General features: G+C 37.2%; 2 protein-coding genes and 1 long non-coding RNA gene across 3 annotated transcripts; 2 read left to right on the top strand and 1 right to left on the bottom strand.

Annotated features, from left to right (window-relative positions):
* Nucleotides 1-1042: 1042 nt before the first annotated feature.
* LOC128866248 (uncharacterized) lies at nucleotides 1043-1764 on the bottom strand. The gene is made up of 3 exons (XR_008454922.1): nucleotides 1681-1764; nucleotides 1340-1540; nucleotides 1043-1210 (listed from the first exon to the last, which is right to left on the bottom strand). It is a non-coding gene; the product is annotated as an uncharacterized LOC128866248 (long non-coding RNA).
* Nucleotides 1765-2009: 245 nt separating this feature from the next.
* On the top strand, nucleotides 2010-7954 carry LOC128867436 (sarcosine dehydrogenase, mitochondrial). Its single transcript, XM_054108635.1, has 4 exons — nucleotides 2010-2443; nucleotides 5272-6459; nucleotides 6539-6681; nucleotides 6775-7954. Exons 1-4 carry the CDS (start codon nucleotides 2048-2050, stop codon nucleotides 7733-7735), a joined length of 2688 nt encoding a protein of 895 aa, XP_053964610.1. The 5' UTR covers nucleotides 2010-2047; the 3' UTR covers nucleotides 7736-7954.
* A 9565-nt stretch (nucleotides 7955-17519) lies between these two features.
* LOC128867647 (transcription factor grauzone-like) lies at nucleotides 17520-19755 on the top strand. The gene is made up of 4 exons (XM_054109069.1): nucleotides 17520-17759; nucleotides 17811-18817; nucleotides 18884-19265; nucleotides 19328-19755. Exons 1-4 carry the CDS (start codon nucleotides 17628-17630, stop codon nucleotides 19547-19549), a joined length of 1743 nt encoding a protein of 580 aa, XP_053965044.1. The 5' UTR covers nucleotides 17520-17627; the 3' UTR covers nucleotides 19550-19755.
* Nucleotides 19756-20069: the final 314 nt, after the last annotated feature.

Raw genomic sequence — 20069 nt, 5'->3', positions numbered from 1 at the left:
ATCGGGGATTGGAAAAATGGGTTGACAAAATGCGCGCTGGCAAGCCAGAAGGAGCCCATAAGAATGAACCTGTCTTCCATATGCATATACGAGTATGTATAAGTATATGTAACTAAAAGAATTGAGTCGTGTTCATTTTATTTCACTTTTTTAAAGATATTTTTGCAATTACTTGGACTAGCCTGCACCAGTTCGTATAAACTTAAATATTATTCAAATTAATTATTTCCACTTCAAGAGCTTATTTTATACTTTCTATTATAAATGTTTTTGTACTTAGATAGTTTGGGTATACAATGAATATTTTAGTTTAATAAGTAAATGCAATAATTGAAACTACAAATTATATTTTAATGTCATCAAAAAAAGTGTTCTATTATCTTGATTTAATCTGTTCTAAGTGTTGTTGTACGAAGCAATTTCTCTTATCAAAAATTATATACTATATATATATGATTGGCGCGTACACCCTTTTTGGGTGTTTGGCCGAGCTCCTCCTCCTATTGGTGGTGTGCGTCTTGATGTTGTTCCACGAATGGAGGGACCTACAGTTTTAAGCAGATATTTTTTATGAGGAGCTTTTTCATGGCAGAAATACACTCCGAGGTTTGCCATTGCCTGCCGAGGGGCGACCGCTATTAGAAAAATGTTTTTCTTACCATTCGGCTACGGCGGCCGTCAAAAATTACGGCTTATCAAAAATTACCTTATCAAAATACCTTACTAACCCTTTGACATCCAAACGTACTTTTACTTACTATGGGCAACATATTTCCGGTTACACTGTGAGAGACAAAGTCGGCATTAACAAAGCATATAGCGGCGAATGGAAGCCACCTAATATTACTTTTTCTTTTTCAATGAAATCAATTTGCAATCTATCTTGATGCTGCTCAAGAATTTGGCAAAGTGTGGGCCTTTCACATACCATTAGAAAAACTAACGCCTCTAAAATTTTATGCAATATTGCAGTCAAATAAATATATCTAAAAGACGATTTGCCATAAAAATATCTGAATTTATTTCTGAAGAGTTTCTAGTAATGGATGGAGTTCCTCGAGGTAGCCTGGTTAGCTAGGGCCAATGTTACATATATGATTTACACATCAGACATACCAAATAAGAGCAATGACAAGCCTACAGAATAATAATCAGTTTAACTCCTTCATTTCAGATGACCTGAAGAGCCAAAATCCTGTTGACAAGCCACCTATATTTTTTTAGAAAGAAAATGAGCAAAAGTTTAAACATGTTACCTTTTCGTTAAGACTACAAACTTGCGCGGCAATTAAACTAAATAATACTCTTATATCACGTAGTAAATAATAAAGTTACGTACCTGGGTATACATTTGGACAGAAGTCTTACTTGGCGCTTACCCCCTTTGTTCGGTGTTTTGGCGGATCTCCTCCTCCTATTATTTGTGTGCGTCTTGATATTTTCCACAAATCGAGGGACTAAGAGTTTTGAGCAGATGGTTTTTTTATGAGGAGTTTTTTTATGGTCAAAAATACAAGGAGCGACCGCTATTGGAAAAAAACTAAAAAAACCTTATGTCACTAATACTTTACTGATATTAAAAAGTTCAAGAAAAGTTTAGACCTCTACAGTACAGTACTGCCATTGACCACCTTCAATAGCTGTACACTAATATATTATATAAGCGGCACAACAACTTACATTTCTTATAAATAACATCCTCCTCATAATTCGAGCCAAGCACATGCTAATTAACATCTCTCTCTGCTATCCCGCACCCATTAGAAGGAAGTACCCAACCAAATCTGAAGCACAGAACTACTTCTTATTTGAGATTGTCTCATAATTAGCACTGGGATGTGTGCATTAAATATTATCTATAAATTTTCTTTATCAGCTTCCGATAACCTTTACCGTTGTCATACATCATAACAATTGATATTCTTAATTATTCTAAACAGTAAAACCGATATTTTTATAAATAAATTATTTAAACCGAGCTTAAGTATACACTTTGTAATTTAATTGAGATCAGTTGAGATTTAAAGCGTAAACAGTACACACATCAATGTGGAAGATTGGCAGAAAAACATTATTGCAAGGAAAGACGAAACTTCCGTCGAGCTCTACAACACCAATTCGCCTGCATTGCATTAAAGCTGAGGATTCTGTGCCACAATTACCCTCAACGGCAGATGTGGTTATCATCGGTGGCGGTTCGGCAGGATGTCACACATTGTATCACTTGGCAAAGCGAGGGGTGAAGGCAGTGCTATTGGAACGTGCCAAGCTAACAGCCGGTACCACCTGGCATACGGCGGGTTTAATTTGGCGTTTACGACCAAACGATGTAGATATACAATTGCTGAACAATTCACGAAATATGTTGACGCAATTGGAACAGGATACTGGATATGATCCGGGCTGGATTCAGAATGGCGGTATATTCATAGCTCACACGGAAGTAAGCATAATATTTGTTCATTTTAAAAGTGCAGTGCAGTACAAACACAAATGTATCAAAGCGTATATATGCACATGCATACATATATATTTTTACATGCATACGCGCACACACAAATGGGTGCTTTGAAATCCACCAACATCGGTTACATTTAAATCTGCGACTATCTATAAAAATAGTACTTGTTTAAAAAAAGGTTATAAAATACCACGCCCAGCTTATTGCCTGATAAGTCTTATCAATCAATTGTTTATGCACAATTTTATTCCGTACATATAAATATTATATTTCTTAAGTCATTAGTCGCTCACAACATTAATGAAAACGTGTAATGGTTTTTGCCTAAAATTAAGTTAATCCAAACCGAAATTTATATGTGAAATAAGTGGAGAATTACCATATAATTTTTATTTACGACTTCCTATTAATTCATATTTAAAATTAATCCACTATTGATTTGTTAGCTAAAAATAACATTTACCATACTTCTCTTAGAATTTCTGATCCGTGGTTCTACCATATTTCGTTCATTTTAAAATAATGATTAAATAAGATCATCTTCCCAGACTTCAGATTTATTCCTCCACTAGAAAAAACCAAGGTTGTTAATTTTCTATTTCTATTTCTATACAATACAAGACCACGAAAGTGGAATTTTTATAAAAGTTTTTATCAAGTGCTGTACCTTATATATTTATACATTCATAATGAATTTATGAATATTGAGGCATCTTATTTTTTTCCTTTTTTAATATATATGTTCAATAAAAATTGCTCGTTAGTATCTTTATTCCGTTGTACTAGTTGTAATTTCTAAACGTTATTCTGCCTATACTTTAAGATGCGTTAATAAAAAAAAAAAAAAAAGTGCTATTTTGATTGGTTTCGTAAAAAGTCATATGTTCAGTTTTACCCGTCGTCCAAGTTTTTTACGTCGTCACTTCTTCGGAAATGTAGTTTAAAATTTAGTTTTTTGAAGTGAAAACTTTTTTAGAATCGTTGGGAGTGATTTGAGACTCGATGAAACGAAAAAGCGACACCACTCTTGGCTACGAAGCGTTATATGTTGATATACGTATATGTGTATGGCTGCGTACTGCTGACCCACGCTAGTATAGTGAGTATTGTATTATGTATACTACACTGCCTATTACTTGCTTTGGTGTTTAGTTCAAGCGTCATACGTATGTATGTTTGTATGTATGCTAGTACGTATGTGTGCGCGCCTGCGTATTACGGAGCCACGCTGAGCGAGAAGACATTATGTATACCTATACTACACTACCTAATACTTGTGTATGTTAGTACGTCTGTGTAATATACACGTTACGACGCTAATAATAGCAAACGCGTGTGCTGTATTGCGTCCGTATTTTGAAGTGAAAACTTCTTTAGAATCGTTGGGAAGCCACTCGTATCATTTGTTGAAATTGAAAACATTGAGGATGAATAATAATAAAATGAAGAAAATAAAATATGAACTTTATGGCAATATTATTGTATAATGAACCTATAATTATCCCGCTCCTAATGCTGCTTTCGTCTCATTCTCTCTCAGTTTGTTTTACGGAAGGTTTCACTTCTATCGCGTCTAACCGTTAGACTGGTATTTTTTTTTATTTTTAAAAATAGTTTTTGTAACAGAGGTCAATCCTCAGCCATTATCTCCACTGAGTACAACTACCGTTGGAAGCAGTATGTATGGGTTCCTTAATTTATGCGTGGAAAGCTTACTAACTAGAAAGCTGCATAATTTATATTTTGTCGATGAAAAAGTGTTCATCTACTTTGTGTCCAATATTTTTTTATATTAAATTACTCATTCTGTAAAATGTTTTTCTAGTAGGTATTCATAAACAAATTAATGCTGGGAAACTAAAATTAAAAAAAAAGTTGTCTTGTATAGACTTCCGTGGAAATGTGAAAGTAAAGTATAAGGCGTGTTTATAAATATCCTTATATATTCTTTGTTCAGCAAGCAATTAGCAGTTCTGGCGTAAGACTTTTACAATAAGCAGTAGAAAGAAATAGGGTAAAAGCTGCAAAGTTTAATGCCCATAATATTAGAACAAACTCTACAAAATAGTATTCACTAAAAAAATTAGTAAAAAATTTTAATATTTTCTATTATCAACTTGGATACTACCTATCTTGGAAGTTGAACACAATTTTTGCAAAACAATCATAAACATCCCTTTTTAAATTTGTGCATAGTACACTAGCCGTTCGCCGCTCAATTACTTCCATAACGTAGTGTTATAATCCGAAAGAAAAAAATTAGATAAGTATCAAGACATGACCACAACCTCTTATATTATACTGCGTAAAAAATTATTAGATCAAATTAAATTAGATAAAAATATGTCTTTGCTTTTACTTGCAGAGAAATAATAACTCTACTTGGTTTTGTGGATTATAACACTCTTGCAGTAACAACAGAAATCGATTGTACGTAGCCCGAAATTGTTAGTCACCTTTCCTTTGAAAAAACTCTTATGTTCAAGGTGGCACAAAATTAATCACTCTATCGGAAGATATTGTATATAATTTTTGCAAATGCCGCCGTATATCAATAATATTTGACACTTGTAAACTAGACAACTGCAATATAAAGGTAAAAGCAGATAAGCAATGAAAAGCGTAAAGGCCTCTTTTAAATAATTATTGAAAAACACAATTGGTGGTTTAGATTTGCGCCACTTTACACAATAAAACGCTTAATAGCTAGGTAGAAGTTAAGTATTTTTTCAAACACTTACCTTCAAAATATATTTAAATCACATTTAGCTTCTTTTAAGGTTAACCAATTTTATCCTCTTTTTTCATAGAAACGTTTGAATGAATACAAGCGCTTGGCATCTATAGGAAACTCTTTACATATCGAAAATTATATACTTGGACCCGAAGAGACACAGAAATTATTTCCACTTCTAGACCCGAAAGCTTTTATTGGAGCTCTCTATTCACCAGGTGATGGTGTAATTGACCCGGCCATGCTGTGCACAGCTTTAACACGTGGAGCTGTTAAAAATGGTGCCAGAGTTATTGAAAATTGTAGTGTCACAGATCTTTTAGTCGAGGATGCATCGAGAGGCAAGCAACTTATCGGTGTCGCCACCCCATATGGAAATATAAAAACAAAGGCGGTGGTGAACGCTACGGGCATATGGGGACGCGATTTAGTACAAAAGCATGGTTCGCATTTGCCACTTATTCCAATGAAGCATTCCTACATTGTATCCGAATCGATTCCCGGTGTCCGTGGCATACCAAATATTCGCGATCACGATTATTCAACATACTTTCGTATTCAAGGGGATGCAATATGTATGGGTGGTTATGAACCGAATCCCATTATATTGGAACCTGTACCGAAAGATTTTCATTTTGGCTTATACGATTTGGATTGGTCTGTATTTGAAGTACATCTTAACGGTGCGGTTAAATTGTGTCCTTCGTATGGTAATTATGGTGTCAAGAGCACAATATGTGGCCCTGAATCTTTTACGCCCGATCACAAGCCCCTAATGGGTCCAGATACACACATAAATGGTTTGTATCATAATTGTGGTTTCAACTCGGCTGGAATGATGTTTGGTGGTGGATGCGGTGAACAAACTGCACTTTGGGTGATTAATGGGAAACCCGATTTGCCAATGTTTAGCTTCGATTTACGTCGTTTCACGGTCACGCAAAATCGGGACACACAATGGATACGCGAAAAATCTCATGAGAGTTATGCCAAGAATTACAGTATGGTTTTTAAGCACGATCAGCCGCTTGCCGGACGTAATTTCCAGAGGGATCCGTTACACGGCGACATGTTGGAGCAAAATGCTTTTATGGAAGAGAAACAGGGTTGGGAAAGAGCGGGATTTTTTATGAAGCAGAAAGTAGACGTACTACCTTACGATTGGTATGGCAGTTATGGCCACACAAGACACACCCATAGCGTTTATGAAAAAGTGCTCGAGGGCGACTTGAAATATGATAAGTTTTCGCAACATCATAATTTGGTAACCCGCATTATTTATAAACAAATATTGTGCCTTTAGTATTTTAGTACATATGTATGTATACGTACCAATATTTCAGATTGGTGAAGAAGCACTGGCTTGTCGAAATGCCGCAGTTGTCTTTAACATGAGCTATTTTTGTAAACTAATTATGGAAGGTCCAGATGCACAGAAAGCAGCTGACTGGATCTTTAGCGCTAACACGAATCGCGACGCTAACAAGTGAGTTTCAATGGAAGACTAATTTGAAGTTCGATGTTTGGTGCTTAAACGTTACGTCAGAAATTAATCAACTAATTTTTTTTTTTTTTGTAGAACCGTTTATTCCTGTGTTCTCAACAAAAGTGGTGGTGTGGAAGCCGATGTCACCGTATCTCGTTTGAATTCTGGTACTGGCGCAGTATACGACCCGAAATTTTCAGGGCAGGGTTATTACATTGTGGCTGGTGGTGCCTCTGCCTTTTATACTTATTCCATCCTACAGTCTGAGATAAGAGATAAGGGCTTTAATGTATCCTTACGCGACATAACCCCCGATTTAGGTGTTTTATCCATTCAAGGTCCACACAGTCGAGACATCCTTCAGCGCATTGTTGACTGTGATCTATCGAATGAGAGTATTCCTCCTAACGGCACGCAGTTGGCAAGTGGTAAATGTTTGTCAGCTAATGGCAAACAAGTGGGTTTGCGCCTATTAAGAGTCAGTTTTGTTGGCGAACTGGGTTATGAACTTCATATACCCAAGGAAGATTGTTCCACTGTCTATCAATCACTATTAGAAGTGGGTAAACAACATGGTTTACGAAATGCTGGCTTTCGTGCATTATACTCGCTGAGCAGTGAAAAAGGGTATCATCTTTGGAGTTTCGATTTAAGACCCGATGATACACCCTTAGAAGCTGGTCTATCGTTCACGTGTCGCAAAACAGGCGACTACAAAGGAAAATCGGCAATAGAGCGACAACGCAAAGAAGGTATTAAGAAACGTTTGGTCTATTTTACGTTGAAGGAACAGGTGCCCATTTGGGGACTAGAGGGGGTGTATCGCAATGGTGAGGCGGCTGGTTTCCTGCGGCGTGCTGAATATGGTTATGCGTTGGGAAAATCAATTGGTCAGGCGTATATTAGTCGGACAGATGGCGAATTAATAAATGATGAATACATAAGGAATGGAACGTATGACATTGAAATTTTAGGCAAACGCTATAAGGCCGATTGTCATTTAAGAAGTCCATTCGACCCAGAAGGCAAGAGAATATTGGGTGTTTATAATTAGACAAACTCGTTTAAGTAATTGGTAAATAATATATTACTTATTTTTTATCATAATTATCTACTATGTTAAGGTAGATCATATTGTGATAATAGTTTTGTCGTTAATTTAATAATTTGTCAGGTTTTGTATTTAGTGAGTATGCAAAACATTTTTTCTTATAAAACAATAAAATACCCAGAAGTATGGGGACGCAAAAGGCATATTTTGTGTCCAGAATTAAGAAAACTGCTATTTCACTAATTCTTGCCTGTGTCAAAAACAAGCAGAGATATTTTATTCTATATTCATAAGGGTGTCATATAGTTGCAGGTAAATGGCTAAAAATGAATTTACGGAGTTTGTCAGGTATGGTAGAAGTAATATGAGGAATTTTCATATAATAATCGTCCCATTGACGCCGATTCTCACCATTGTATCGATTACGATTTGCTCGTACGTTCTTGGTCAAGTAAAATATAATCAAGGAAGGAACAATGAACTCATTCATTCATAATATCCCTGTTTGCCAACGTTCGAGCAGATCTCTTTCCAGTCACGATCAGTAACAAAGAAAATTGTATTTGATCTAGACACTATTATAAGACTGAATCGTGAACATGATAACATTTCACCAGACTGACTGAGAAAAAGCCGTGATCGATACTATAGTGCGGAGCAGCGCTCAGGCCACTTATTTTAAATTTAAAAGTGGCACTTTTTTTGCCTGTCGTACAGCGTAATATCAACATAACCAAGAAGGTCCACGGGGGCACTCCACAAGGGGGAGTATTATCTCCACTTCTTTGGCTATGTGTGATCAGCAAAATCTTAACAAAACTTGACAGAGGTGGGGTAAAAGTGGTGGCGTACGCTGATGATGTGGTGTTAATGGTGTCAGGACTGTGCCCAAATACGATCAGTGGGATCATCCAAAGGGTGTTAGGCGAGCTTAACTTTTGGGCCACAGGATGTGGGCTAAGTTTAAACCCGCGTAAAACAGAACTTATGCTTTTTACCACCAGATACAAGGTACCAACTTTCACCCTACCAAATATCAACGGACAAACTCTGTCACTATCAACCAGTGCAAAGTACTTAGGAGTAATTCTGGACTCCAAACTTAGCTGGAAGTTAAACGTCGAAGAACGGGTAAGGAAAGCAGAAATTGCTTTATATGCCTGCAAACGTATGCTTGGAAGAAGATGGGGTCTTCAACCGAGGCATACATTATGGCTGTATAAGGCGGTTATACGACCCATTCTATCGCATGGTTCGGTAGTTTGGTGGAAAGCTCTAGGGGGAGAGTACAATACCAAATTACTCGGCAGAATACAAAGATCAGCCTGTGCAATAACGGTCGGTGCAATCAGATCATGTCCTAGAGAGGCTCTCAATGCTCTGACACACGTTATTCCAATAGACCTACATATAAAGAAGATGGCAACCATGAGTGCACTTAGGTTAAATGAAGCGGGTCGCTGGAAAGAAAAAACTTATGGTCACGCTAGTCTATTATTGCGACAAACTCAGTTAACCTCGGTGAGGACTGACTACATCGTCCCGATGGTAACGTTCAATAGGAATTTTGCCACACTCTTTCCATCTAAAAAAGAATGGAATAAGGGATTCTCTCTAAACAACTTCGATACCACAGTCTATACAGATGGCAGTAAAATGGATTGTGGTGTTGGAGCTGGTATATATTCTCATAGACTTGGAATTGAAAAATCTGTGCGTCTCCCTAATACCAGCAGCGTCTTCCAAGCGGAAGTACTAGCAATTGGGGAAGCCTGTAGGTTACTAATCGCAGATTTTTCTTTTAAGGGCAATATCGCTATTCTTTCGGATAGCCAAGCCGCAATCCAGGCGCTGGACGCGACTATAACAACCTCTAAAGTGGTGGAGCAAAGTAGGAATAGCCTCACCAACTTGAGTGAAAACCATAGAGTAACCTTGATTTGGGTCCCGGGACACCGGAACATAGAAGGTAACGAAAAAGCTGATGAACTGGCAAGAGGGGGATCTGCCATGAATAGCGCTCTTGCAGTACCAGTATTCACTCCACTAGGTGCGGTCAAGAATGCAATTTCCCTAAAATACCTTCGAATTGCAGATTGTAGATGGAGAGACCAGACGAAATGCAAAATCAGCAGAACGTTATGGCCCACCTACAACCTCAAGCAATCGTTGACATTAATAAACATGAAACGACGGGACACCTGCAGACTTACGGCAGTCATAACTGGCTTCTGGTCTATCGGAGAACAAGCCGCCAAAATGGGTATCCCTCACAATACATACTGTCATAGTTGTAAACAACCGGAGGAAAAAGAAACAATCTTCCATTTCCTCTGTGAATGCCCTGCCCTATGGAAGGACAGAATGTTAACCCTGGGCAAACCGCTGTTCGAGAGTCTCGAGCAACTGTCTGGCGTAGACGTCAACAACCTAATAAGGTTCCTAAACCGCACAGACTGGATATAGTCCTGCTGCAAATAACTGTTAAACAATTTGGTAACGAGGATGTGGCAACAAAATGGTACGGAAGCGCTAGTTGGATTCTGGATGAATCACCACTCTAACCAACCAACCAACCAACCACAGCGTTATTGGTTGCCAGCTGTGATGTGTAGAATTGTAGAATTTGCATACTTTGCATTGAAAAATTACACGGACGCACATCGTATAAAAATTGAAAATATCCTTTTTTGAAATGTTGAAAAATCCTTCAAAGACCTCCTTCCGCAATCCACATCCACGAACCACTACTGTTTTGTGCAAACTTTGTTCGGCGGCTTGCAAAAGGTTTCAAAACCTTGACGTTTCCGTGTAAAAACAAAGACGACGATCTGGTGCTGATATCCAGAGCACACTTAAATTTTGGAGAGAACAATTCTCGAACTTGCTAAATAGCGCATGCCACAGAAAATATGAAAATCCCGATACCCTATGACTTGAGGCAGCCCGTGAAACAATGGGTTTATTGCGTCGCCGTTTCGATGAGCAATTTATCTCTCGTCTCGGACCAGTTGATTGGCCACCAAGATCGTGTGATATTACACCTTTGGACTTTTATTTGTATTTTATGTAAAGTCTAAATGCTTTGTGGATAAACCAGCTTCAATTGAGGAATGGGAAGCCAACGTTAATAAAGTTATTCACGAGATACCGACCGAAGTCCTCTAATGAGTCATTAAAAATTGGTGTTTACAGATGGCCAATTACGGCGCAGTTAGGGATTATCTTTAAAAAATAAATATCATGAATGGTTTTACAGAAAAGTAGTAAGGATTCATAAATCAATTTGAATTTCCGTTGTTTTATTTCAATATAAAATCCGATACCTCTAAATTGATCACACTATACTTTAAAAATATGTTTGTTTTTGAGAAAAAATCGCCCATTTAAGGTTTAAAGAAATAATTTATAGAGCTGATTCTTTACTATTCTGCACGGAGATTTAAAAATATAGCAATAATTATGTATAAGTAGCATACTTGTAAACATGCATACCAGTATGAAGTAAATTGTCCACATTTTTGGCGACACAAAGTCTGCCATGAATTTGACCGACTCATACATAAGTAGCTAAGAAGCCTTCTTAGAAAAACACTCAAACCATCATAACCGCGCATCAATTTTAATTGAGTTATAATTTTTGGAGACCGCAAAAGTGTCAAAACTTCGAACGCTGTGGGTCCGATACAATAAATATGTATGCATGTATACGTAAGTATCATACTATACATACATTCTATGTGCTTATAACAAATTACGCCACTTCAAAGAAAGTAACGTAACACTTCTCCGAGTGGAGAAAACCCTGAAGTATTTGAACGGTGTGCTATTGTGAAGTTATGTACTGCATGCATGTATGTATGTAAAGGTTGCACCGTTACATATGCAGTTTGGCTTCCAAACAGATGTTTCTACTAGACATATTATAATTTATTACTTTAACAAAAAATGCCACTGCCAAAGAAGTAATACAGTTAATTTGTGGGTGCTCTTGCTGGGCTCACTTATTTGTTATCACACAAAGTTAAAAATCATACAGATTGTAGCTAACTTTAAAACACAAATGTTTACATATTAATTAAATAATAGATACAAGCAGGGCCGTGGAGAGAGTATTCGGGCCCCGGGGGAAAATGAATTTTAGAAAACTCTTCAGCAGATCTGAAATAAAAAACGCAGCTGAAAAAAGTTAAAATTTTTTATTCATTTTGTGAGCCTTACAAATATTTGAAAATGACTGCCACGATGCTTAGAATTTTGGTTTTCTTGCTTGCTTTATAGTAGTAGTATTATTTACTACATTTTTTCAAACAGGAAATTTCTTGGAATTACCCTCGAGTCCGGGCCCCTCTGAAAACTCCGGGCCCGGGGGAAAAAGTAACCCCTCCCCCCTCTCGTCGGGCCTGGATACAAGTATACTTGGGTGTCAGCTATTTGCCTTTTCAAAGAGCTTTTCCACAAATTGGTTAAAATCTCCTTGTTTTATTGGCTGCACAAGTTTTGAAATTTCTCAACATACTATATGTAGGCTATTATTTTCAGTGTGTGGCGCTCTTCCGACTTAATTTTTAAAGATGAAAACTATAAGGCCTTTTCTATTCGCCACTCCTCTGCTCGGCTCACTTAACGAAACATTTTCATGTGAAAGCAACAAGCCAAGCGTTAGCATGGGGCGAATAGATGGAGCAACTGGTATAACTAAGCATATCGCCCTCTCTCCATTTGTCTCAAATCGTTGAGTACGAACGCTGACATTTTTTTGATACCATCCCATGCTTCTTTAGATTGCAGCATGTGTGGAACAATATTGTCCGGTGTTATTGGTTCTGCTACATATTTAGTTTTCCAAAAACTCTCGTTCTTTACTATATCTTTGGCAGTGAAAGAAGGAGTGGTAAGAAAGTGTGTGTACGTGTATATAATTTTTTGTGTTTGGTTGTTGTTGTTGTAGCAGCATATAAATCCGGGTCACTCCGGTTACGTAGAACCGACTGTCGTTTTTTTTGTGTGCTTGGTAGTTTCTATTGCTTTCGCCACTCTTCCTCTTCACAAATAAGTAATTCTCCTTCCTTTTGTTTGTTTATTCATGGAGCCTGCCGACACAGCGAATTCGGAAGGCGCAATCTTGTATTCTATCATCCTTGGTTATACCAATACTTTATAGCAAAATTAAACGCAGCTTAAGGGGTTATATACCTTGTGGTCCGGTGAAATTAGCGAAAGTTGGGTTTTTTTTAAAGATATGTAGCAATAATTTTATTGTATAAAAGTTTTTATTATTGGATATTACAATGTTTAAAGAAAAAAAAAAGGCTTTGTTTGTGTAAAAATATTTAAAAATGGCGGAGTTATGGCGTTTTCCCCCAAGACCCTTTTTTTGGAAGAGGCTTGCGGTGGACGCGATTCAAGTCCACCAAGTCAACTGAAATCAAAAAATTGAAAAGATTTCATTAGTATAGGGTTATATCTTCTTAGTGAACGATCAATATATTAAATATTTTGATTTTTGTGAAAATAGGAACATGTTTTTAAAAAACTCCACTTCTACAGTCCTAAAATTGGCATTAAAAAATTCATATCTGCAAAATAAAAATTTATACATAAAAAGTTGATCGTTCACTAAGAGGCGACATCAATTACGAACAATTTAAAAAAAAAATTATAAAAATCGGTTGAATACTTTTTTTGCAATCGCGTCCACCGCAAAAGCATTTTTGGAAAAACACGTTTTTGAGATAATCGCGTTTAAAGTTTCAAGCGCCGCATGAGGCCGTACGCTCAGGACGTGACGACGCACAATTTAAAACGCTGTAACTTTCGATCTATTGCTCAGATCTCTATGAAATTTTTGGAAAATGTTCTCAAGGGATTGTACTTTACGATAAAGAAATAAAATTTATTTTGATTTTTTTGAAAAACACAAGGTATATAACCCCTTAAGGCATTCATAAGAGATACTATATCCGGACTCGAAACGGACAGCATACACTGAAGGAGACGTTTGCTGAACATTGTCTTCTGCATTGACTCAGGAAACAGCAGCTATCTTGAACAAACCAGTGCACACAGTCCATCGGGCTGTTGTTGAAGAGCCTACTTTGCTGGAAGAAGCAATAAGAAGTGTCACAAGAAAGTACTTCCCTCACTTTACTCAATCCAGAAACTCGGAAATAAAGTAGGACATATTGCACGCAGTTGTAGGATATCACGTAACCAACCGAAGACGAAGATGGAAAAACCCGCAGGGTAAGGCTGATTCACTACCTCGGCGACCTGGTTATATCAAGTCCCGAGGTCGAGAGATCGGAGCGGATAGTTTACATCAGATCAATGCACTTGGAACCCGATGATGAGTGGGAAAAACGACAAGGAAAAATTCATTGAATGATGCTGACTTGAAAAAGATCATGAAAGCGAAAGTCGCTGAAAAGAGACCATCCAAAACTAAAAAGGCGAAAGAAAGTCCTGTGGCTAAAGCATATTCGGTACAATGGAATAGCCTTAAATTCACTGATGGAATTCTGCACCGTGTATGGTGAAGGAAAGACGGAAATCATTCTCGTAATCTGATTATAGTTTCTAAGTCCAGAATTACATCCGCGTTAGAGGAATTTTACAATCGGCCAAGTTGGGAACATCTGGGCATCACTAAGACGCTGGAGAAGATTAAGCAGCGGTTTACTGGGTAAATAACAGAAAATCATCTGCAGAATGGGTTGGAAATTGCGCGGTGTATGGCAGCGAGAAGTCCAAAGGATAGAAGTCGAGGAAAATTGCGACAATACAACGTGAGTTGGCCTACTTGGGCTATGGTGCCAGCACTCACCTTTGGATGCAATTTAAGGCTTCCGAGTGATTTAACATTTGGAAGAGGTGACGCTCATGTAATGGACGAAAATTGGGAAATATTGAAGAATAACATGGACAAATTACACCATCATGTGAGGCGACGTATCCAGCTAGTGAGTAACAAGATTAAGGACAGATTTGACCGTACTGTAAACTTCGAAGAATTCAGCGAAGGTAGTCCGAAAAAAAGGATCTCTCTAAAAATGCAAGCGTCATGGGAAGGTCCATACAAGGTGATTAAAAGATTGATTGACGTGGTGTATCGTATACAGCAATGCAAAACTGGACAGGGAAAAGTCAAAATAGTGCATCTGTCGAAATTTCACGACTGGCTGGCAACAGTAGTGAAATAGATGCCAAAACAAAACAAGAACTAGTCTTAATGGCTACAGCAAATACCGAGACAGTGCACGCTTTCTGAGTCTACCGTTAGATGAGTTATGGTGCCAGCACTCACCGATGTTATCATAATTCACAAAATTGAGCAAAACTTTAGTCCGTACAAAACAACTGATTTCATTTGGCTACATATTTACACAATGCATCGATTTGTGTGTGTTTGTATTTCGTGGTATCGACACAATGTTACCATTGATATTTTTGCATACAAACGTTTACACACACCCGCGTTATCATTTAAAATTTTTCATTGTATAATAAGTCAAAAACCACCAAGTGCAAATAGTTCATTTATTCAACATTAGTTTTAAGTTATTTTAATAAAACTAAAATTTTTTTAAGTTTATTTTGAAAATATATTGTTTGGCAACACTGTGTGGTGAAAAAGCAATCAGCTAACACGTTTCTACGGAAACAATCAAAAATCCCACGTCAACGATCTACGATACTACGGAACGGAACGGTGGTGAGAATTCGTTTACATGGGGCTCTCATTAGTTTAATCGTGCCAGCTGATATGGGTGTACGTTTACGTTGGTGAGTGTGAGCACCATGTGTACCATTAGACGAATACAACAGGTGACTAGTAACCTGCTGCTACAACAGAACTCGCCAGAAGATACGAGCTGCCAGAGCGATAGATTAGGGAGGGGTACGGTACACTAGACAAGGCTAGCTTACTGAAGCGGCAACCCTTGGTCGGTAACAGCCCGAGTCATTCCCGTAACGTAGAACCGGCTGCCATGGGAATGAAGTAAGTTTCCTGGGCCTATCATTAGATGATCTAGACGAAGACGACCGGTGATTACACTAGACTGAGAAGGCAAAGTTACTGCTACAACAACAAGCTGTCAGATCGAAAAATTATGATAATTATTATGCATATGTATATAAGCAGTCGTGCATGCGCATAGGGTATTCAGTAGTAAGTTAAACGTGTAATAATATTGTAAGATCACATATAAGTAGATGATCTACTTTTTCAAGCTTAACTCCAAATCCATAATTAAAAAGGGAGATTTCCTATACAACATTTCTCTCCCAAAATCTGAGATTATAAAATAATCCTAGATAATAACCACACTTTTTGACATACAACTCTGTGTTTTCTGTGTAATAGATCATTATTTCTACCAATGTAAGGAAAAACGTCAAAGTAAAAACTTAGTAAAATGGATGCCGGCAAAGAAAACAGGTTTGTAGACATAATTCCAATAAAATTTTTGTTAGGTATTATAAACTATTCATATATTCATATAATAGAAAAAAGCGTGTGGCCATAAACGCTTTGTCCTCTTATTACTTGTTATAAAATGTAATATCAAATTTCGAATGCGTATTGCTGCCATAATTTTTTAAAACCTCAGTAAACGTCGTTTACGGATTTCCTCCAACTGTTTATTATTAACAGCCTATTGCGCACTTAAATTAGCTATTCCTTCTCCTTGTATTTTCTTTATATCGTTAATAATAATTAAACAAACCAAAAACACCGAAATATTCCATCAATACTATTTCATTATTCATCTTCATTTCAAATTAAACCTTTCACAACCATATTGGCAGCTGGTTGTCAATTTCGCAGGTAATCTGCCGCATGTGAACGGGTAGATTAATTTTGTGGATTTATTGGACATGTGAACGTACTTTAAGAAAATAAACGAAAAGTAATAGAGTGTTTCAGTCTTAAGGAGAACGTGGACATGTATAGTTAAGTGTTGAAAATAAAGTAAGGCAAGTGTGTTGCCATTAATTTGTGGCTTTCAATCGATAATCTAGTGAGAGGAGTTATTGTAAGAGATTTATTTAAATTTTAACGTAAGAAAATTCGTAACAATAAATTCCGTATTTGTCTTCTGTCGAAATACTGAGAGGTAAATAAAAACACGATAACCCTCGGTTTAACGGTCTTAAATCGTAAATTTTTTCTTCTTCGTCTTGATTGACGAAATAACCGCTTGGAGATTTTGGCCGAGCTTAACAAAGCGCACCAATCATTTCTCATGCTAACCGGCGTGAGTTGGAAACACCAAGTGAAGCCAGGTCTTCTACTCCTGATCTTTTCAACGTAAAGGAGGTCTTCCCCTTCGACTGATACAACTACAACTGGAATGACACGACCCAAACAACGTAAACATTAGATCTTTATACGTTGCACTATGTCTATGTCATCGCCTACACTCTTTGTTGTTAATGTGCAAAGGTTCAAAAATCTTCCGTCAAAAATCTTTCTCTCAAACACTCCAAAGGACACCTTCTCATCGTCCAAGCTTCTGCCCCATACGATAGGACGGGCATCATAAAAGTCTTATAAAGTGATAGTTTTGTTCGTCGAGAGAGGACTTTACTACTCAATTGCGTACTTTGTCCAAAGTAGTACTTGTTGGCAAGAGACATTCTACATTGGATTTCAAGACTAACGTTATTATCGGTGTTAATTTGCACTATTTAAAAATTGGAGCCGATTTGCTGTATTTTTAGCGGCGAAGGAAATTTATTGAGCGGCAACACTGGATCCAAATATTCGAGGTGGCAACTTTCTTCCTCATATAAACAATGAGATTCACCTTGGATTCAGCTGTAAAATAAATTTATCTACATAAATAATTCCACTTTATTAGCTATTAGTAGACTATAATTTTGAAAGATGTTTGATAAATTGTCCTGTATATTATGCTTGGAAAAAGGTAGTCCTTTCAGTGGACAAATAAATATAGATTCAGAAGAGCTGGAGTCTGTGAAAGTCCGTGAAATTATCGAAAAGCATTTCAAGGAAGAGGTGAGTCTTCCGGCAGAGATGTGATTTTAATTTAAATGTAATTCTTTATAGCTGAGCATGATGGCATACTTTTCAACGAAAGTTGTATGCAATCAATGTTGGGAATTGGTCCAATCTTTTCATGAATTCTATGTGCGTGTGCAGAACGCACACTTGGCAGCAAGTAACACTCTAAAATCATTACAAGAGCTAGAGATAGCTGTTACAGAAATAAAAACGGAGCCTGACGCAATAGACGAGTTAGCATCACCTCCAAAACGTCGTCGTGGCCGTCCTCGTCGTCAAAAGATGGCCGAAGATTCTTCAGAGTTTCTGCCAATCGCCTTAAAAGAATGCAGTGTTAGAATTGAGCAACTGACATTTCCAAATAGCAATAATATTCAAGATAACCAGCAAGATAAAAATATAGAAAAAGTAGATATTAAAAGTGAAATATTGCCAGAGGAAACGGCAGACGCAAATTATTCATCGAAATTATCTGATGACTTAAATGAATTAAGAAGTCCAATACCTTCAAGTCCAAACGACCATGAAGATGTAGTGCATTCTTTAACACCAAAAAAGAAGGTTCGTACTAAAAGAAGGCTAAAAAGAAAACAAAGTGAACAAAAAAGAGAGCCAAAACAAATAAAAAGAACACGGCATAAAACATCGGACTATGATGAATACATTGCTCAACATTTTAAATTAGTCTGCTTTCTTTGTCAAACATCTCTAACAGATTTTAGAGAACTTAAAATTCATTGTCGTGAACAGCATCAAATAGATGGATATGTAAAATGTTGTGGAAAGAAGTTATATAAACGAGGTGTACTCGTTGACCATATCCACTTTCATAACGATCCCGAATATTTTAAATGTCTGCGTTGTGACAAATTGATGTCCGACCGTCGAGGGCTTGAAACGCATACTCAATTTTTCCATGGCTCTAGAGAACGCATTTATCGTTGTGACATTTGTTCTAAAAGATTCTTTCGTCGTGAAGTTCTTGCTCGACATTATGTTATACATGCTCCCGATGAACAAAAAGTTGTTAAGTGCACGCAATGTGAGAAAACGTAAGCTCAAATTTTGATTTGCTTCTGTTTCTATTTGTTACAATAATGTAATTATACTAATTATAGGTTCTGTAATGAATACAATATGAGACAGCATTTGAAGCTGGTCCATCTACATTTGTATAACAAAATATGTGACATTTGTGGAAAATCCTTTCACGGTGGCGAAGCATTTCGCCGACACCAGGAGGAGCATTCTGATTTACCAAGGTCACTGATTAAATGCGAATTATGTGACGCTGAACTTACGACGAAGTACGGTTTGGCGCGTCATATGAAAGTAATGCACACGGAGGAGTATCAAACGCCCCAGGTGTGTCCCATTTGCTCAAAAGTGTCACCAACTCTTCGGTCGCAACAAACACATTTTAAATACATGCACGCCACAGAAAAAAAACATGTCTGCAAACTTTGTGACAAAGCCTTCAAAAGGCCCAACGACTTGCGAGTAAATATTTTTTTATACAAAAGTTTGTATATCGTATTTAAAATGTATATTTAAATTTTTAGGAGCACATGACGACACATACTGGTGAAGTTTTGTATACATGTACATTTTGTCCCCAAACGTTTAACTCTAACGCAAATATGTACGCTCATCGTAAGCGAAAACACCCAAAGGAATGGGCAGAAAAATGTGCGAAGAAAAGAACTTCCATTGGAATTGGACAACTAGTCCAAAAAGATTTGGTATCTATAATGGAATCGGCGGATGCAGAAGAATCAAAATAGTAGGAAAATCTTTAATTTTATGATAATTCAATAAAATTATGAAAATTCAATATCTTCAATAGAAAATGCAGAAAGCTCTTAAATTTAGTTAAGAACAAACGAGCTATCTTTAAGTACAATATATGTTTAATGATATGAGTAAAAAATTAAGAAATATCAATTGAAAAAATTGGCAAAACAAATAAACCATCTCAATATCTTGGCAAGTGATGTTTTCACAAGGCTGCAGAAAGCAATTAACTCTCTGACCAGTGTGGCTGCCCAACAAATCAGCGTGCATACCAAACTTCGAATCTTTAATTCAAATGTTAAGTTTGTCCTTCTCTATGATTGTGAAACATGGTGTCCATCAGCAGAAACCGTTTAGAAGCCGTAAGTGTTTGTAAACCGCAATCTGAGGTACATTCTGCTCATTTGATCGCCAGACAATTGGATATCGAACGCTGACTTACACCGACGATGCCAACAAAAACCACTCGCGCCAGAAATCGGCCAGCACAAGTGGAGGTGGCTCGGCGAT

This window comes from Anastrepha ludens, chromosome 6, assembly GCF_028408465.1.
Source record: "Anastrepha ludens isolate Willacy chromosome 6, idAnaLude1.1, whole genome shotgun sequence".
NCBI lineage: Eukaryota > Metazoa > Arthropoda > Insecta > Diptera > Tephritidae > Anastrepha > Anastrepha ludens.
This window is presented reverse-complemented; position numbering and strand designations above follow the sequence as displayed.

Coding starts and splice junctions, on each gene's coding strand:
- LOC128867436 (XM_054108635.1), top strand. CDS start 2,048: ATGTGGAAGATTGGCAGAAAAACATTATTGCAAGGAAAGACGAAACTT. Junction 6,460..6,538: donor TTTCGCAACATCATAATTTG/GTAACCCGCATT, acceptor CCAATATTTCAG/ATTGGTGAAGAAGCACTGGC. Junction 6,682..6,774: donor ACGAATCGCGACGCTAACAA/GTGAGTTTCAAT, acceptor TTTTTTTTGTAG/AACCGTTTATTCCTGTGTTC.
- LOC128867647 (XM_054109069.1), top strand. CDS start 17,628: ATGTTTGATAAATTGTCCTGTATATTATGCTTGGAAAAAGGTAGTCCT. Junction 18,818..18,883: donor TGCACGCAATGTGAGAAAAC/GTAAGCTCAAAT, acceptor TACTAATTATAG/GTTCTGTAATGAATACAATA. Junction 19,266..19,327: donor AAAGGCCCAACGACTTGCGA/GTAAATATTTTT, acceptor TTAAATTTTTAG/GAGCACATGACGACACATAC.